Source organism: Thamnophis elegans, chromosome 3 (genome assembly GCF_009769535.1).
Source record: "Thamnophis elegans isolate rThaEle1 chromosome 3, rThaEle1.pri, whole genome shotgun sequence".
In the NCBI taxonomy this organism is placed as follows: Eukaryota; Metazoa; Chordata; class Lepidosauria; order Squamata; family Colubridae; genus Thamnophis; species Thamnophis elegans.
This window is the reverse complement of record NC_045543.1, coordinates 88,163,046-88,177,309: the sequence shown is the minus strand read 5'-3', so window position 1 is coordinate 88,177,309 and position 14,264 is coordinate 88,163,046. Positions and strand designations below refer to the sequence as shown.

General features: G+C 34.8%; 1 protein-coding gene across 1 annotated transcript in view; it reads left to right on the top strand.

Annotated features, from left to right (window-relative positions):
• The first annotated feature begins 321 nt into the window (after positions 1–321).
• SHC3 (SHC adaptor protein 3) overlaps positions 322–14,264 on the top strand; it is a 39,413-nt gene continuing 25,470 nt past the window's right edge. Inside the window, 2 exon segments of the mRNA XM_032214481.1 lie at positions 322–843; positions 12,820–12,890. Coding sequence (XP_032070372.1) covers positions 322–843; positions 12,820–12,890 — 593 coding nt within the window.

The following is a 14,264-nucleotide window of genomic DNA, read 5'->3' as shown; positions in this document are numbered from 1 at the left end:
GGAAGTGCTTTGCAGCATTCACTGAGCCTTTTGTTGAAAAGGGTCCTTCTCATTTGGGTGAGTCATGCTTTTGCTGTGAGAGACTTGGCAGCTCTGAGCTGGACTGGGATCTTTCTGTTGCACAGAAAATTACCGCTTTGCCTAGCCTTACCATGGAACCTTAAGCAAAATTCCTTTCATTTTTTTCTTTAAAAAAAAACCACAAGCTCCTCCCCATGGCCACATTTTCACTGACCATCTTTGATACTCTAAATCATCTGCTATGTTAGTAGAGGGGTTTCCTGTTTGCTGGAACGAACACAAGATTCCAGATAGAAGGGCATGCTTCAGCGTTCCAAGTATAACCGCTTCAGGAATGATTCGGTGACATCAGTGGATGATACGGTCCATAACTGGTCCATCAACAGCAAGTTATCCTCAACAGATACCATTTCAGCGTCTTCGCCATATCTGGCCTCACCTGAGAACCTCCAGAAGGAGCATGGTGGAAGCACCACCCTTTCCACTCTTGTGCCTAAAGCGTCCCACTTAAAACTCTCCTCCACAGGCAGCCTTTGGGGCATCAAGAACCTTTCCTCTGCAGTGAAAGAGCTGGCTGTCGCCAAGTTGCAGGGTAGTCCAGCAGCAGAGACTTCAGACAACACATGTAGCCTTGCCACTGCCACCCTGCCTTCTCAGCAGGACAAGAACAAGATGAATACCGGGAAAAAACCATGGTCGGAGGAAATGTACCTGGGAGATGAGGACTGGAATCAGCGTGGCAGCACTGCCAACAAAGTACCCCAAGGATGGCTGCATTCAAATGAGAAGATCCTAGGACCAGGAGTGATGTATATTGTGAAGGTTGGTCTTCTTTCTTTCCACGCTCTGTTTTTTTTTTTTTGTATCTGTTTAATATTTTTTTTGGGGGGGGGGAACCTAGACACCAGCCAAATAGGTTGGAGGTTTTTAATCTGGAATTTAGTCTAATGAAGACTGTTAAGTGCAAAAGATTTTATTGTGAAAAACCGATGTTAATTTGCTTTCATTAAGTGAACATTCAAGCTGACTTCTTGGCAGTTTAAATGATTTAAAGCAGTGGGAAAGAGCACTTTCAAAATTAAAGGGATTATATATCCAGCTCTTCAGAGCACTGCATGTATTTGTATATATTTATTAGTATTGTCTCTGGAGAATCTGTAATAGGTGAGGTAAGAGTAATATCTTTCCATATGATAATTCTGAGTTTAAACATCAAATATCTCAAATGGTGTGTGTGTCTGTGTGTGTTTGGTGTGTGTGTACAAATACACACGCAACTCTTATTTGCATGTCATGGCTAGAAGAGCAACAGCTTGTAGAATCTGTCTTATTTGCAAACAGAAATACTCTTTCTTGAAGTGGTGCATTCAAAATGCAGTCTTGTTTTACATAACAGTCTTTAACAGGACTTTCTCCCCCCTTTCTGTTCCCTGATAGTTAAGGAGTAGGACAAATAAATCCTTGTGCATTTCTAGGTCAGTTTTTTGATTCAATGTAGTTAAGGTTTCATCTGACCAGGTGACGTCTAAGAACTTAAAGGCAAAATTAATGATTTATTTTGTGACTGTATGCCGATAGTTACTTGGTTCTAAAATGGCACTGTTGAGAATGACCATTCATTGTAACAGAACAGATTTTCATAAAAAACATTTGATATTTCATAAGATTAAGCAGAAGCATTGTATTTATATTTTATTTTTTGAAAATAGGAATGATTATTTAAAGGGGGAAATTATATACCGTATAGTACAACAGTGCAGACCTTTAATTTTCATTGCTCAAGATTCTACACTGGCTGTACTTTTATTTCAGTTATCTTCTTAATTATCTGGTTTAAAAGTTTGCTTTTACAAAAATAGGAAAATGTTAGTGTTTGTAATTATAATTATAGCTAAATTACTTAACCATATTTAATGAACAAATTTATCATGGCATGTAGAATAAAATATGCTTCTCATTGCTATTTTTCAGAATATAGTACTCATTACTGGATAATGAAGGAAATATATATATAGTGTCAGATTTTAGAATAGCTATTCTGTATCATTTGCTTACTTATATTCTGATAAAAAAGCATCAGTTGCAAATTTCAAGTGACTTTAAAAACTTGATGGATGAGGCACTATTGTTGGTGGATTAGGGTAAATAGTATGCTTTATAGAAAATTTTCATTTTAATTATTTATTATTGAAAGCTTCTCTTAAGCATTCATGCTGACTTTTTCTGGATAGATATATAGAAAACAAAGTTTATTCATGATCTCGGTATATAATTCTAGTTCAGCAAAAAGATTGTTACTATTGGACATTATTTTTTGCTACCTGCTTATGAATTGACTTGGAATAGAATGGAAGGTAATAGACCAGTATTATTTTGTGTACTCAAAGTTTAATGTTGTGTTTAAAAATGAACTGATATTTCTATTTTACTGAATTTTGTTTGCATCATATTTTTTCTTTTTTAGATTTCTTTTTCCTCTTTTAATTATTAAAGTTTTTTTAAAAGTTATTGATATTGGGAATAATGAATTGTAATTCCATATATTACAGATATTGGCTGCGTAGTGATTTTTTCACTTCTTTCCTGACTTCACTGATAATTGTTTTAATAATATTTTATTGTTTGGAATTTTTAATGTTTCTGTTCCCCCCCCCCCCCGGCACATGTAAGGCATTACATGAATACACAGAATTAAAAAATAATATAACAAAGATATTAGTTTTCCCCCAAAAAGAAATTAAGGAAGAAAGAACTAGAAATTTATCTTATGTGTGAAAAATTTCATCAGCAGCTCAAAAATCCTCTTTCTTGTCCTCTTGTTGTTGTTGATGAGGGTAAACACATTTCAACAGTCTTATATTGTAACTCAGGAATAGATTTGTCCTTTTGATAATAACATTACATAATAATAATATGCACAAAAATTCTTTGTTCCTTTGTTAACCAAAATATCAACATCTTTTTCTAAAGATGATTAACTGGCACATTTGGTGGAGTTACCCAATGATCTGACAGTTCTGAACATTTGTTGCTTGGGGATCAGATCTGTTCATCTTCCATCCCTGTAAAACAAGAACAATATTTTTAATGTTGCTTTAGGGAGAAAAATAAGGATTTGATTAGTGGCAGGAAGGATGGCTGTAGTTCATAAATGGAAGGAAATGAGTTTTCCAGATTTAGACTTTTAGTACACCGAACTATAAACAGTCATAATGGAAAAACTCCAGGATACAATACATTAAATCCAGAACATTCAGAACCCATTAAGAGACATTTCTCTTCATCAATGTTGAAGATAGTGGGACAAACATGAATGATTTTGAAAAAAAAAGATTTAATGAGAAAGTGATGAGTACTACATTCAGCAAAGATATACTGCCCATGTAATACCTTAGTTAATTATCTAAAATTTTGAGTATTTTTATTCTAACCTGCTAATTATTAGTGAAGTAGTTTAAAATTTGCACTATCTATAATATTACACAACAAATAAATGCAACTTATTATTTAATATTTGATATCTTAGAAGTTCAATATTTTAGTATCCTTCATTTTAATAATTCACATTATTAATTCTCTAACAACTAATTTAACTTTTAACTACTTTAGATTTTGTCTAATATTTTAATAACAACTTGCTTTTATACTCATTCTATTTTAGTTTGATCTGCTTTAATTTAAAGGATATAATTAGAAATTTCCTTTTGCAATTTTCTCTCTCTCTGTATCTTGTATAAAACTAGGTTTATATTATATACATGAAGCCAAGTAGAACTATACATAATTTTAGAAGTCACTGATTATTTTTGGTCATATTAGCAATCCTGTGAATTTCAGCCAAAATGTGGCAATACGGAAAGTTCAGGCTGTGATAATTTAAATAACATTCAAATATTCTGAAATTGGAAATTAATTCTCACATCAATGGCATCATTTCAATCAAGGAGGTGACACACCATTGACAATCATAAAATGAGAAATTCAGTAAAACATTAATCCCAAATGTAAAATTGTTGGGGAAATTTAATATGAGTTAACATCTGTGTCAGAAACTTTGAGAAATTACATCAAAAACTTTATTTTCATCTAAAGAAATAAGTGCAGGATTCACATTCATTAACAATTTTACATTATCAGACCCTTTATGAGCAGACAGAAATCCAACCTAAGGGGTTGTGTAATATTAGGATGAAGAACAGGCAGCAATCTGTGAGCCAAGGTAGATGATAAAATCTTAATATCTAAATTTAAAGAAACAGCTGCTTAACTGGAACTTTAAGACTTGGGAATCTCTCTCTCTCTTCTCCCTCTCTCTCTCTCCTCTCATCGTCATCTCTCTCTCTCTCGGTCCTCTCTCCTCTCTCTCTCTCGTCTCTCTCTCTCATCTCTCTCTCTCGTCTCTCTCTCTCTCTCCTCTCTCTCTCTGTGTGTGTGTAGCATACCTTGATTTATATCACCTATTAAATGGAGGGGATTATCAAATTAGCTGGGAAATCACTAAACCCAGCAGATTTCTACAAAACAATAAATTTTAGTGATATTCACAATTTTTTGAAGACAGGGAGAAAAATAGTCGTGCAATAATCTCGTTATCTATTAATGAAAATTGGAACTGTTCAGTTTGAAGTACAATTTTAAAACTATTGAATAATTGGTTTAGAATCTATATACAGCACATTTCCCAAGTATACAATGGTATAGATGTAGTTACTGAATTTTTTAAGTCTAAGGCCAGCAGCTTCCTAGATTTTTTTCTTTCCTTCCCAGCATCCATGCCTGGTGCAATGTAATAAAAATTCTGATTTGGCAATGTACCACTTGTTAAATTCATTTAATAGAAGCCAAAGGTCTATATAAATTCTAATGTTTTTTGTATCCCACAGTTAAGCAATTAAATTAAGAGGGAAAATGTGTAGCCATCTTTTTTTCAATCTGGTTAATACTTCTTTATCATTCAACAAATACACATACAAAGACTATTCAAAAATGTATACAATTTATTGTCAGATGTGTCTTTAATTCCACAGGAAAATTTAGCATCTGTATGATGCTGTAAGATAACCAGAAATTAGGTAAAGAAAAACATTTTCTTTGTGCAGAAGAAAAGTACATTCATGTTGGTAAGGATTATTACCTGTCAGATATGCACCAAGTTAATTTGTATGTATTATAAATCCTGAAATATAATTTGTATTATGGCAGTTGCTGTGATCTAATTGGGGTTCTAGAATACGTTAGACTCCTTCTACTAAATGCTACTAAAATAAGGTGAGGATAATAAATAAATTTAATAAATACATGGACATTGCTTTAAAATATAGTACTATAACTCCCAGGATGTATTGGAGACTCAAAACATTAGTATTTCTTTTATCAGACATCCAGAATTCTAAGTGTAGTACAGGGCATCAGTTCATATGATGGATGGAAACAATGCCTTCAAGGCAATCCCTTTTCAATTCTGTAATACCTAACCGTTTGGAACTATGAGCGTAATCTAACTTCAAGGATCAGTGGCTGAAGACAGCTAAAATCTTTATTGTTGTTTAAACTGTTGTGAGTTTGCATTGTTTTATTGATTTAAATTTAAAAAATGTAGATGGTGCATCTTCTACCCACTGTCTACAAGCCATGTCTGTTGTAAAGCAATAGATTGGCATGGGAAGCAGCTTCACGTAGCTTCATTAGTTAACATATTGCTCTTAGATCAAGCTGAACCTGAAATATCTCTCAATAATTTTCTCTGATAAATAATATATTTTGAAAACTGATATACAGTAGATTTATAGTCAAATTATGTGTGTATGTGTGTGTATCATCTCTATTTCTACAAATACACGAATATCTTCATATAGTTTAGGAAATTGTGCCAGCTTTTAGCATATTTATCGGAAAGGATGATTATGCCTCTCCAATTAATATATATTAAAAAGGGACAGTGAAAGTACATTTGCTGAAAATAAAATGAAGCCAACTTTTTTTTCAGCCTAATTTGCCAGCTTAAATTCAGAACCTTTTTAAAATAACTATGGAAAGATGCAATTTTGCTGCTTATAATTGACAATGCAATACCACATATATGGGGATACATCCAACATGCATTAGTTCTGTGCAATGGGATTTCTTCTGTTTTGTTTGTTTTTTCATTTGTGCACCAGAAAAATCTATTCTACTTATGGTAAGTTGTAACTTCCATTAGCTACATTAGTTGGGGTCCATATTATATTATTCAGAAGTACCATGAAATTGTGTTGACCAAGATATTTTGTTGTCTGAAATAGAAAAGGAAATGAAAAATTCCAAATTTCTTATATTAACACCAACAAATCAAGGTGAGCAATAGCTAAAGCTATATAGTTTCTCCGCAACTCCAAACAGCAGATCTTCCTATTTATAAAAATATAACTAGACTACACTAAAAACAACCATGCTTTCAAAGCCAGCCATCTGATTCTTTCAGCAATTTTTGTTGGATAACGGTGACTATGGAGAGAAGAAACTTTCTTCCTGTCAGCTTCCTTATTACTAAATTAAACAAGACATATCAACCTTTTGTTAATATATATGGTATGCAACTAACATACTTGTGTGATATCTCAGTGCTTATGCATTTAGATTCTATTATTCAAGTTGACCTATAAATTTAAAAAAGCAAACATAGTCTTTGTTCAAAATTGCTTTTTTTGATTCATTTGCTCTGAAATTGCAGGAACTTTGTAAAGTGCAAAGCTCCGTTTTACAGCCACAGACATTGATCAGGAAATTAGCCACAAACAATTTAAAACAATTCAAAACTGATCATAAAATAAAATGTTCTGATTCAGTCATGCAGTGGAATTCTAAAAAGCATCATGGCCTCTATGCACAGCATATGAAACACATACATTTCTCAGTGTTTTGTCATGGAAAGGTGATGTTTATGTTTGAAACAAGTGAACAAAAGTTTTCTTTTAAGAAATATCCTTCATTGATGAAATGTGTACTAGATTAATCATTTATCCCTGGTATTCTAATTACAAAGCTTCAAATGTTTTTTTCCCTCTTTTCTAGAAGGGCTTTGAAGCATAGGCATCAGGTCTTCAACATTGTGATACTAAAATTGTGAAACATATTGTGACATTGCAGTAAAAAAATCCACCTGTTTCTACTTTTGTTGTGATATCACATGCAAGTAATAAGGTCTGGAGTTCATGTCACAATCTTATAGAAGCATTTTAATGGATCTCTTTTGCTCAGACCTTAGTTATTTTGTGCAAAGCTACCTAGTGAATCGTTCACGCCGTGGAAATTTGAAGTGTTATCTTCTGGACCTTAAATTAGAGTTACAATCAGCAGTGATCTGAAAGTGATCCAATTAGCTAATGGCAATGTTTGAAAGGAACAAAATTCTGACACAATGTGGCTTTCTTTCTTAGTTTAAAATGGCTTCCTATTCAGCAAAGAAGTAGCATTTTCTCAGTAAAGGACTAGCACTCAATATTTCAGGTTGACTCCAGGAGAAACGGAATCTCATCTTAGAAATAGCAATGGAAGACTGTGGCCTGTTTTAACTATGAAAGGAGAAGGATTTACAGCCATAATATAAATTGTCCAATAATAATAGGGCAAACCCAAGTTCTCGACTTCATCAACAATAACAGAAGGCATCCCAATGATCGAAATTGTGCTAAATGCAGACTTGAAAACTGGAACAGCTGAAGATGATTTTAACATACCTCAGCTTTGGGCTGAGGTGAGGTAAAGTCAGCTTCACCAAAACAGTTACTGGAATATGTTTATGCTGCAGAGAAAAGAATGTGAATATGGCCCCCAGCTTCATATCACTTTCTGATACTTGGCTGGTTCTGAATGGCATTTGATTCCATGGTGGAGTTTGTTGATTTATCTTAGAATGCCAAGAAGTACATCAAGAACATACATCAAGAACAGAGATAAACAATCCAGCTGCTACAGAAACATTTGGGAGTTTTGATATTGCATCACCACTGAAACTACTGTGACTGATCCCTGTATTCATTAGTGAGAAAACCATGACCTGACAATCTGATATAATAAAAAGGGCCATAGGAAATTATTAAAAACATTATGATAAAAATTACTTTAATGTATACAATAACATTTTAATTATGGAAAAAAAAAACAAATAACAATATGCAATATAATTAGAAAAATTGGCATAGGGCAAAGTACTTTAATTTGAAAGCTGCTCTAAAATTAGATTTCAACCAACTTCATAAATAAAGCATAGTATGACTCTTTCCGGGTCTATGAGAATTTCTGAGCAATAAAACACAATTTTGATTAGTTCAAGGAGTGTTTATGGAAACATCTTCCTGGACTGTACTCTGGGTATTTACATTTTCTGTACCATTTCTTATCAAAGTATATTTGCTTTCCATAGTTTTCATCTGGAAATAAAAGCATATTCACTACATCCATTAATGAGAAGCATCCATTATGTTGAGTGCACATTTAGTAAAATTCTGTATCTATGCAAATGGCATTAAGGGTCAAGAAATCCTAGCTGCTTTTTCTTTTTTTGGAATATACTGGCTAACAGTTAGGGACATTCCCACTTCTGTTTCATCAGATTTTGTCTGCAACAAGGAACCAGAATGACACTAAAAGTTGATCAGGGCAGTATTTTTATTGCTACTCGGCTATTTACAAAAATCTTGCCAGACAAGCTGCACTCATTACGGAACAACTAGATAAACATTCCAAGGTTTGGAGAGGGTGTGTATTTTCTGTTGCTTCCTCCCCTTCCGTGATTCCAGACTACCCAGCCTCTTAACTCTTCCCTCCAACTTCAACTGCAGATTCCGCGACAGATTTGCAGCAATAGCAAAGACAACTGAGATAGCGATAGTGTCAAATAATTGTTATTTTCTAATAAGGAAAATGAACCCCAAATTCCGGTATCACCCTACAACATATCAGTAATCCTCCACATACAACTATTCATTTTACAACTGTTTGAAATTATGACGGTGTTGAAAAAGGTGACTTGTAAGTGGTCCTTGCACTTAGAAGCACCAGAGTTCTTGCAGTCACATGTTTGTGATTTATGCATTTGGCAGCCAGGTTGCAAAGTCCCGGGCTCACATGATTGCCATTCACCTCTCTTCCCTGAGGGTTTCTGACAAACAAAGTCAATGTGGGAATGCCAGATTAATGAGCACAGCAAAAAGAATAATGGTCATAAAACTGATTCGATGATCAGAAGGCTTAACAATGGAAATTCCAGTCATAATTGTGGCCAAAATTCAAAGACTACCTGTAATATAAAATTAATAACGATAAAAACATGCTTATTGGAATGGAATCTAAGATCAGGAAAATAAAGACTTAGGAGGAAAAGAGGTCAGTTTTAGTAGGTCTTGTGTTGCCACTCATCAAAATATTATCATGAGTAGTTATTATATTGTATTCTACCTTCCATAAGGATCTCAGGCCAGTATAGATAATTCTTAATAATTCTGTAAAAGCTTGCATGCACATTTTAGTAAATAAAGTTTTTTTGTTTTTTAATAGTCTGGTGACCAAAGGCCAAAATGCCTTGGTGGGGTAGGACTTTTTTTTTTACTTCTTCCTGTGGATACCCCCACAAAGATAGAGAAGATATATCATATCACATCAGAGTGGGTAGCCTTCTCTTCCACTTTGTCATTTTCAGTTTAATTTTATTTTGGTTTTTAGAAAATCCAACTGTGAACCTGATTTGCATAACTACTACTGTATTTGTCTCAGTTCTCTATTATTATGGTACTTTCCCAGATGGGTAAGAGCTATTGTATATTTTCAATAATATAATTAATTCCTTCTGCTTATTTTATCTTTTTAATATATTACAATTTAAAATTTCTATTTAATTTCTCTGTTTAAGTAATTTAATTTTGAAGGTGAAGGTTCATTCTCAAGAGCTTGTGGGTTACTTTCTGAAAGTTTTATTACCAGACTAGGTAACATATTAGTTTAGGGCATGTCAATCTCAGTGTTCTGTTTATGAGGGCTTCGTGTGAACAGGAGATTTTGTGATGGGTCAGGCGTAGGTGTGTGAAGTGAGAGCCTTGTAATGGGTCTTGTGATGGGCCAAGTATGAGTGGGAAATTTATCTATTTATATTGTAGTTTTGAATTGAAAATCTAAGAATAATAAAATACAATCATGCAGAGTTCTGCTATCTTAAAATAAATTTCAATCAAATATAACAGACTTATAGAGTCTGTGCATTGATGCTTCACACAAAAAATACCTGAAACAAAACATATCCTTAACCTTTATTCATATGCAATTAATAGCCTGGATATTTTTTTATGAAGCCAGTTCTGTTTTATGACATTACTATACGCATAATCAGTTCAACATGAATAACTGTTGGCAAATTTTCAAAGACAGGGTTATTTTTCCCAGCTAAAAGTATTATGCGGCAGTAGTGAGACAGATTGCATTCAGACAGGCATGAATTCAAATGTGCCTATATAAGAAATGTCTAATTTTGCAAGGTTATTTTTAGACTATGGGCTGACTGGCAAACTACCAAACTTAGGGGAGGGGCTAGCATTAGAAGCTGCTATAAAAATGCTATTTTCATGATTAAAAATGCAATAATAGTGCCTATATATAGTATTTTGTTCAGATTGCTATCTCATATTTGGGGATATGGTAAATTTCTTATAGAATTTAGTATCTCTTTGCAGTTTTTTCTCCATCCCAATCATCATTTTTGCAAAATTCTGCATAATCATTTTCATTTCTTCAGTAAGCCAATTTTATTTTTTATACATGCACACTTTCTTATGGCATTTATTTATAGCCAAGTTCATAAGTATGAATGCTCATTCTATTTTGCTTCCTTAAAATTTCAGGATTCCACCAATAATCCAAAATTTCAGATTATTTGTGAATGTTACTCAGGAATGTCTATATTTCTAATTGATTTACATAATATGCTGAACATCTCAGGTAATATTATTTACCACCTGTGCAAGTTGAAATAATAAATGCCATAAAAAGTGTTTGTGTACATGTGTGATTCTATACACCTTTGTTCATATCACTTTAAATCTAAAGTAAATGAGAAGGGCTGGGTTTTGGAATAGTCACATTTCCTCAGCCCTCAGAAGGAAACAATGGCGAACCTAAGCTGCTCAGGTTTGTCTACAGAACAGCTTGCATGTATGTATTGTATGCATTGCAACCAATTAAATATAAGCCAACAGTATGCAGCAGCAGCCAAAAAAGCCAATGAAATCTAAATTAACAGAGGGATAATCAAGATCAAGGGAGGTTCTTGTACCATTCTATAAAGCCTTAGTAAGACCACACCTAGAGTACTGCATCCAGTTTTGGTCACCACACCATAAAAAAAATGTTGAGAGTCTAGAAAGAGTAACTAAAATGATTAGGGGTCTGGAGGCTAAAACATACGATGACAGTTTGAGGAACTGGGCATGGCTAGTCTAGTGAAAGAAGGACCAGGGGAGACATGATAACAGTGTTCCAATATTGAGGGTCTGTCACAGAGATGAGAGAGTCAATCTATTTCTAAAGCACCTGAAGGCCAGACAAGGAATAATGGATGAAGACTGATCAAGGAGAGATTCAACCTCGAAATAAGGAGAAATTTTCTGACAGCGAGAACAATCAACCAATGGAACAGCTTGCTTCCAGAAGTTGTGGGAGCTTCATCACTGGAAGCTTTCAAGAAGAGACTGCACTGCCATCTGTCAAAAATGGTGTAGGGTCTGCTTGGGCAGGGGGTTGGACTAGATGACCTACAAGGAATGAGATGAAAGCCCCTCAAATTTCAGCATAATCCATAGAAGGTCCATTAGGGGGAAAAAACATACAAAGCAAGCCTTTTTGACAAAGAAAGAGGACAAAAGTCCTGAGTCCCTCTGCCAATTATGTTTGCATCTATTGCTCCCAATAGTCAATAGATTTATTGGTGCAGAAAACTGGTGCCTGCAAAGTTGAATTCCAACCATTATCCCTCTACATTCAGCATGCAACTGGCCCAAAGTTGTTTACTGACTGAAATATCTGGACCAGGCAAAAGATGTTTGTGGCCAGGAAATTTACAGCTGCCTTCTATTTCTTTTCCAGCAGAGAAAGGAGAGATTGGCCAGGCCTATTATAATCAAGTTAGTCTAATTTAAATATATCTACACAGCTGCAGAATTGTCAATAGCAAGTTAGCCTTTTTTTTACTGTAAAGCCTAAATTCTCGTGCAGATGTGTTGGTGTGCAAACATTTAGGAAAAGAACGTGAAACAGGTCTGCATGGCTTCTGATGCCTTTCACAATTTGAGGGTCATGCATGCGGCACAGGATATATTTTCCCACAGTAGACACAAATGATATCGTGTATGCAAATTTTCTAACTCATTCTATTCTTGCACAGTTATTGTATGTAGCATCAAATTAAATTATAAGCATAAGGGACTTTCTGCAGCATTAACTAATTATGCAACCTAGACTAATAATAGTATGCTTAAAAATGTACACGCTAGTGAAAGGGCCTTCTGTGTAGCTTCTAACCTAATAGGGAGGGCTCCAATTTTTTTAAAAAAATGATTATTTGCTGCATAGATAAATGAAAAAATATATAAGAATAAGAAAGGGGATAATGGGATTTGTTTTACCATACATGCTTAGCAAGCCATTTTGATGGACTAATTGTTGGAGAAGAGATATAAATAAAACCAGAACCTCTGTCTATCAAAGTATGAGTATGGATTTGCTGTACAAAGTTTATTTCAGTTATATTATATGCACACTTTTTCCTCTTTGTAGTATTTGGGATGTATAAAGGTCTTGCGGTCCATGAAATCTCTGGATTTTAATACTAGAACACAGATAACAAGGTAAGATGATATATTCTACATACATTCCCATCACTGTTGTACCTTTTGAATCAGATACAATTAATTTACTTGAAGGAGAAAAATACCAGGAATAGTGCAGGGTGCATGTTGCTGGTGATGATAATTATATGTAAGTTTCTTGTTGTATTTGGGTCTTTTCCTGTGTAAGATTGAGATTGTCTTGGCAACGTTTTGGCAAGGTCTCACTCGCAATCCTCAGGCTGGTGTTTTTGGCTTAAAGCATGGCTGGAGCTGCCGTCTTTCTATAAATCTTGGTGGGGGTGTGTGGAGTGCTGGTGTTGTTTCAGTAAGTGGATTGATTGGCTGTGTGGCTGGTAAACAAACGAGCCCCATCACCACCCAGGCCGCTACAACACAAACAACAATGGACACACAGCCAGCACCAATCAGCACCAATCTATGAATCATGATACAGCCACACAGCCAATCAATTCACTTACTGAAACAAAGCCAGCACTCCACACTTCCCCACCAAGATTTATAGAAAAACGGCAGCTCCGGCCATGCTTTAAGCCAAAAAACCAGCCTGAGGATGACGAGTGAGACATATATATATATGCTTATGTAATATATGCATTTATAAATAGCATATAAATGATTGACATATTCTTGGACAGTGTCTTTAGGGACCATTCTACTCTGGCGAGTAGGAAGTCCAGTTCTTTCTGATCAAGCACTTGCTCCCTTTATACTCACCTCCAATTCAGAGACTTAGCAGCAGAGCAGCAGTGGTGGTGGGGTTTGTAGGAAGAAGATGAAGGATGGAGTAAGCCGTTTCACAGCAAAAACCCATGCCCATTATATCTACCTCTTGTTTGGGATTCTTTTGAACATGGGTTTTGCACCAAGTATACTAAACTCATATTTAAGAGTTGCACAATGAAGCAACAGAGAAAGATAAAAAGGGATTGGGAGGGAGGGAGGGAAATGGTTTGTGGTGATCCCTTTATTGGCCCATCCACTGTCCTTCTGACAGATGACTAAATCTGCAGATGTAACAACAAGTAGTTCTTGACTTGCAACTGTTTGTTTAGTGATCATTCAAAGATACAATGGCACTGAAAAAAGTGATTTATGACAGTTTTTCACAGTTTCAACCTTTGCAGCATCCCCATGATCATGTGATCAAAATTCAGATCCACAGCATCTGGTTCATATTTATGACCATTGCAGCGTCCCGGGTTATGTGATCCCCTTTTGCAATCTTCTGACAAGCAAAGTCAATGGGGAAATTAGATTTCATATAACAACCGTGTTACTAACTTATGAACTGCAGAGATTCACTTAACAACTGTGGCAAAAAAGGTCGCAAAATGGGGCAAAATTAATTTAACGAATGTCTCACTTAACTAC